The sequence below is a fragment of the Callionymus lyra genome, chromosome 5 (genome assembly GCF_982586985.1).
Source record: "Callionymus lyra chromosome 5, fCalLyr1.hap1.1, whole genome shotgun sequence".
Lineage (NCBI taxonomy): Eukaryota > Metazoa > Chordata > Actinopteri > Syngnathiformes > Callionymidae > Callionymus > Callionymus lyra.
The window spans coordinates 30,366,815-30,371,194 of NC_141822.1; the positions used below are offsets into that span (position 1 = coordinate 30,366,815).

The window sequence follows — 4,380 nt, forward strand, 5'->3', positions numbered from 1 at the left end:
ACTTTATTGACCCGTAAATAAATGCATTACTTGTACTAATAAATGTGACGCCATCTTGCTTCCATGTATAGTCTTGTATTTCAGGACTATCCATATGTATATACTTGTGATAAACACTTTATCCTCTCATCATTTCATTACTGTAGTATTTAAAAATACATTATTTTCTCCTGTCGTTTCTTCTCTTTATTATACATGTGTGAACTCATCCATCAATATGAAACCATTAAACCATGGTCTGAGATCAGAAAGAGGTACGACATCAATACATGTTCTCTCAGGTTTATTTAAGAAAATAAGGCCTCACACCGCGTCATCGCAGGCTTCACAAAAGATTTCCTTTTGGTCATGATCATGAGCTTGAACATTCATTCTTGGAAGATTAACTTGGAGAAGCAGAACAGTTTTAATAAATACAAACTCAGTAGAGGTCAAAGTAAAAGCATGCAGAACCTGCGCAGAGAAGACGGAGGAGAGACGTCACCTGAGTGCCACTTAAAGCTTTCATATAAACACTAAACAAAAACGGTTGGTTGAACAGTTTGACATTTTGACCCGGAGCTCACAGTGTAGACGCGTCGAGCTAAGAAGCTACAGCAGCAGAGAATCACCTGGATCAACTTAAGAGTAATACAGCGGAAGGGACCAACTTCTGAAGGTGAAAAACCATATATAGGCGTTTTTTTGATGCATCAATCAAATAATGTCCTAAGAAATCAAATATGGTCTTTTTACCACATGGAAGTTTAGACTTAATGTTGGTGATCTACTCTGTCAAAAACATGGAAATAACCAAAATATGATCAAAATGTACTTCTTTGAATGCATCCTGCCTCATTAACTTATATGATTGTTCTTTTTCTTGACAACAAACGGAAATAAATATTTGCAGTCTTGTAAATCTGATAGATCTGAGGACAAAAATTGACTTTTTTTTGGCCGAAAGTAGAAAAAGATGTACTGCATTTTATCACAATTTTAGTATTTTGGCAGAGACAACAACATCGAAGACATTGACAACAAACATTTAGTGCATTTAAAACCAAAACCACAAGTGATAATATTGTGGACTTTTTTTGTATTGCTTTGAATTTCAGCCATACTAAATTAAAAATCCACTTTTTTAAACGTGTTGTTCCAATGGTGACTCGTTTTACAGTTATTTTTCTACTGTCGACATTTAATTTTTTTAATCATTGTTGGAATCTCTTTGGGTTTCAAAGCTAGCGATACTAAATGTTAGTCACAAACTACTGTGTTGTCCTCTGCACAACAAATGAACACAACCCAGTCCTAACTTCAGCCCAAAACTTCCCAGGCACATCATCGACAATAGTTCAGGATCACAAGTCACATTTTATAATATCAACAGAAATGGGCTGTCAATAGTTAGCATTACGAGCAACGTGAAAAAAGAAAAGTGAAAAGGAAAAGGAGCTAAAAAATCAATACTAAACTTATTTAACATGAACAGAAAGTCGTTCTCGTGTTATTATCCATCAGCAGAATAAGTATCAAAATGGAAACTGCAGGTGACGTTGGTGGATGAAGCTCTAGTGTGAACCTGAACCTCCAGCTGAATGTCAAACTGTTCCCCTAACACAGCTGAAGTCTCATTGGAAGCCCAGTGCTGCTGCAGATCCCAGTCTCTGGCTGTAGAGGGCGTAGTGGGGGTAGTACGGACCTGAGGCCGGCAGCGAGTGCAGGGAGAGGGAAGAGGGTCCAGGAGGCAGGTGGACTTTACTGTAAGGGTGATAGCGGGCTAGACTTAGGCTGGGAGGACCCCTGAGCGACAGGGAGGGGGGCATGGAGCCGGGGCTGCTCTGGAGGGGCAGGTGAAGGTGGCAGGACGGCCCGGAGGACGAGACGGAGAGGAGCTTACTGTCCATCCCGGCGGGCAGGCCGGTGTGAGTGCGGAGGTGAGCCAGGAGCTCGTCTGAAGTGCTGAACCGCTTCTCACAAGGCCCGCCGGCGGAGACCCAGTTGCAGGCGTGAGGAAGGGGGTCGTTCGGGAGCATGAAGCCGTACGAGTAGAGGGGGTGAGGCAGGGAGGAGGGCATGCTGGAGGGGAGAGAGGTCGGGTGCAGCGAGTGGAGAGGGTGGGAGGGGTAGACAAGAGGGAAGCTGGACTTGAGGTTGGAGGAAGGGTCGTGGACGCAGGAGTTGCAGTTGCCCCCACTGAGGTGGGAAACCCCCGGGTAGGTGAGGCAGTAGGGGTCCCGACACAGGCCCTGCATGAAGGATGTAGGGGAGTGGCTGGAGCTCGGATGCTTTCCAGGAACTCCCATTCCGCCCAAGCTGGACTTGGTGTGGTCCAGTCCTGGAACAAACTGAGACGGGTATCCGGGGTAAGAGCCCACCACCGAGCCATGGTAGCCCAGGCCGGAGGACGTCAGCGGGAAGAGCGGCTGGCTGCACTTGTAGGGAGAGATGGGGGTCACATGTCCGTGTCCAAGGCCAGGCTGGGAGGACTCCACTTTACTGCCCTCGTGGTGAGAATCAGCGCTGCTGGTGCTGCAGTTCGTGCTGGCTCGGACCTGGCTGGAGTTGGCCAGGTGTGGACTGTCCGACCTGGTCTTCTCGGTGTCCTTCTTGGACAGACTGTGTCCACTGATGCTGGTGGGACTGCTCTGCTCCGGGGAATGCTCCGCATTGGGGGTCTGCGATGAAGACCGACCGCCAGGGGATAGTTTGGGAGGCGGGTGTCCCGGTGAGCCGGGGGACACAGTGCTGGGATAGGACTGCGGTCCGTTACCGGTATTCCCATTTGAGGAAACATTATTACTGGATAGCCTGAACCCGAGTTTGTCAGCGGAGCTGGAGCTGCTCACTCCGTCCCGCCGACTCTCCCCGCCGCTCTTGTTGTACGGTTTGAAGCTGGACTTGTCGTCCGAGGGCCGGGCCTCCCCGGACTTGGAGCTGGACACGGACGAGCGCCCGCCGGACTCCTTTTCCCCGTGAGAGTTCAGCTTGGACGACAGCGAGTCCGGTTTCCCGATCTGAGAGCAGGTCTGTGCCAGCAGGGCCAGGGGACTCTTTTTGGCGTCCAGCTGCAGGAAAAATAAAAAATAAAGCTTTAGAATCATTTGTGCCTTAAGTCCCGTGACTGAAGCACAGAAGCACCAGAAAAACCCTGAGATGGCATTTAAAATTTAGAAAATATCAAACGAATTGAAATTTCAAAAAAAGAAGAATATAATAAATAATAAAAAATCAGTTGCTCCTCTTGTTGACGTGTAGAAAAAAGTGAACATGAATTTAACATTTCAATACATATATCTAAAGAGGCAGTAATAAAAAGGTAGTAATAAAGGTCTGAAGCGGGAATCATTTAAATCGAACATACTATTAATGACGTCATGCATAATTATTTTTTAAAACATGCCCTTTTTCTTTATAAATATTAACGTCATTTGTCAACTTTGTCCGACTTCATCGCTGAATCGAGAGATGAACTTCAGTAGTTGTCTCTGACACGCACCTCGATGCTGACCGGGGCGGGGGTCAGCGGCTGGAGGTACTCGGGGTGCAGCAAGTGTCCAGTGTGCGCCGTCAACATCTTCACCACCCGGACCGGGAGCCGCTTCGACTGCCGAACTGGGTCCCACAGAGAGACCGCGGCGCTGGTTCTGACTCTCACTTGGTCCGACTCCGGAGAGAGAAATGTCATCTACGAGACCACAGAACCGAACCTTCCGCCTCCTTTTTCCTCAAAAACTAAAAACGTTTGTAATCCATACGGACCGGAAACTGGACCGCGGATGAAGGTGAACCGCCCTGGGTCCGGTTCGGTCCGCGGTGTTATTTTATCCAAAAATATTTTCGCTCCAGAAACGAGTAGAAGTAGGGCCAGAAGTCCCTGTCCACGGTGTTTTTAATCCGAGTTTGAGAGCAGATACAGACACGACTCTCCTGCCTGAACATGAGCGGAACACTGACCCAGCGGGCGGACTTCAAAGAGTCAAAGAGAAACACCGCCTGCATATTTCATTAAGGGGCGGGGCCAGATGCACTGAGTGATAGGTCTGTGGGCGGGGCTAAGACGCTGTGTCGTATTCACACTTTTTGATCTTAATCCAAACAATAACTTACACCAGTGGTGGACAATAAAATAACCTCAGGGGCCACATTTTATACAGTGAAAGTTGTGAGGGGCCGTCAAGCAACAATGAAGGAGCAAAGGCCTAATATAAGGGTAAAATAATTAACGAAGATGCATTTGCTAGTACCTTATATTTATTTCAATCTGATGTTTTTTTTTAACTCTTCGTATTTGTAATGTATGTAAAGCCCTATACTATTTACAGCTGAACTATGAATAATAAAAATAGATTAAAAATAAAATCTTGACCTCACAAGGGCCCTAGAATTCAGTCCAAG

The 4,380-nt window shown here is 46.7% G+C and overlaps 1 protein-coding gene across 1 annotated transcript; it reads right to left on the bottom strand.

The window, feature by feature from the left end:
• Positions 1 to 268: 268 nt before the first annotated feature.
• LOC148080282 (zinc finger protein 703-like) lies at positions 269 to 3,913 on the bottom strand. The gene is made up of 2 exons (XM_087791915.1): positions 3,482 to 3,913; positions 269 to 3,050 (listed from the first exon to the last, which is right to left on the bottom strand). The coding sequence occupies exons 1-2, from the start codon at positions 3,668 to 3,670 to the stop codon at positions 1,614 to 1,616; spliced, it is 1,626 nt and encodes a 541-aa protein (XP_087648041.1). The 5' UTR covers positions 3,671 to 3,913; the 3' UTR covers positions 269 to 1,613.
• Between the last annotated feature and the right edge of the window lie 467 nt (positions 3,914 to 4,380).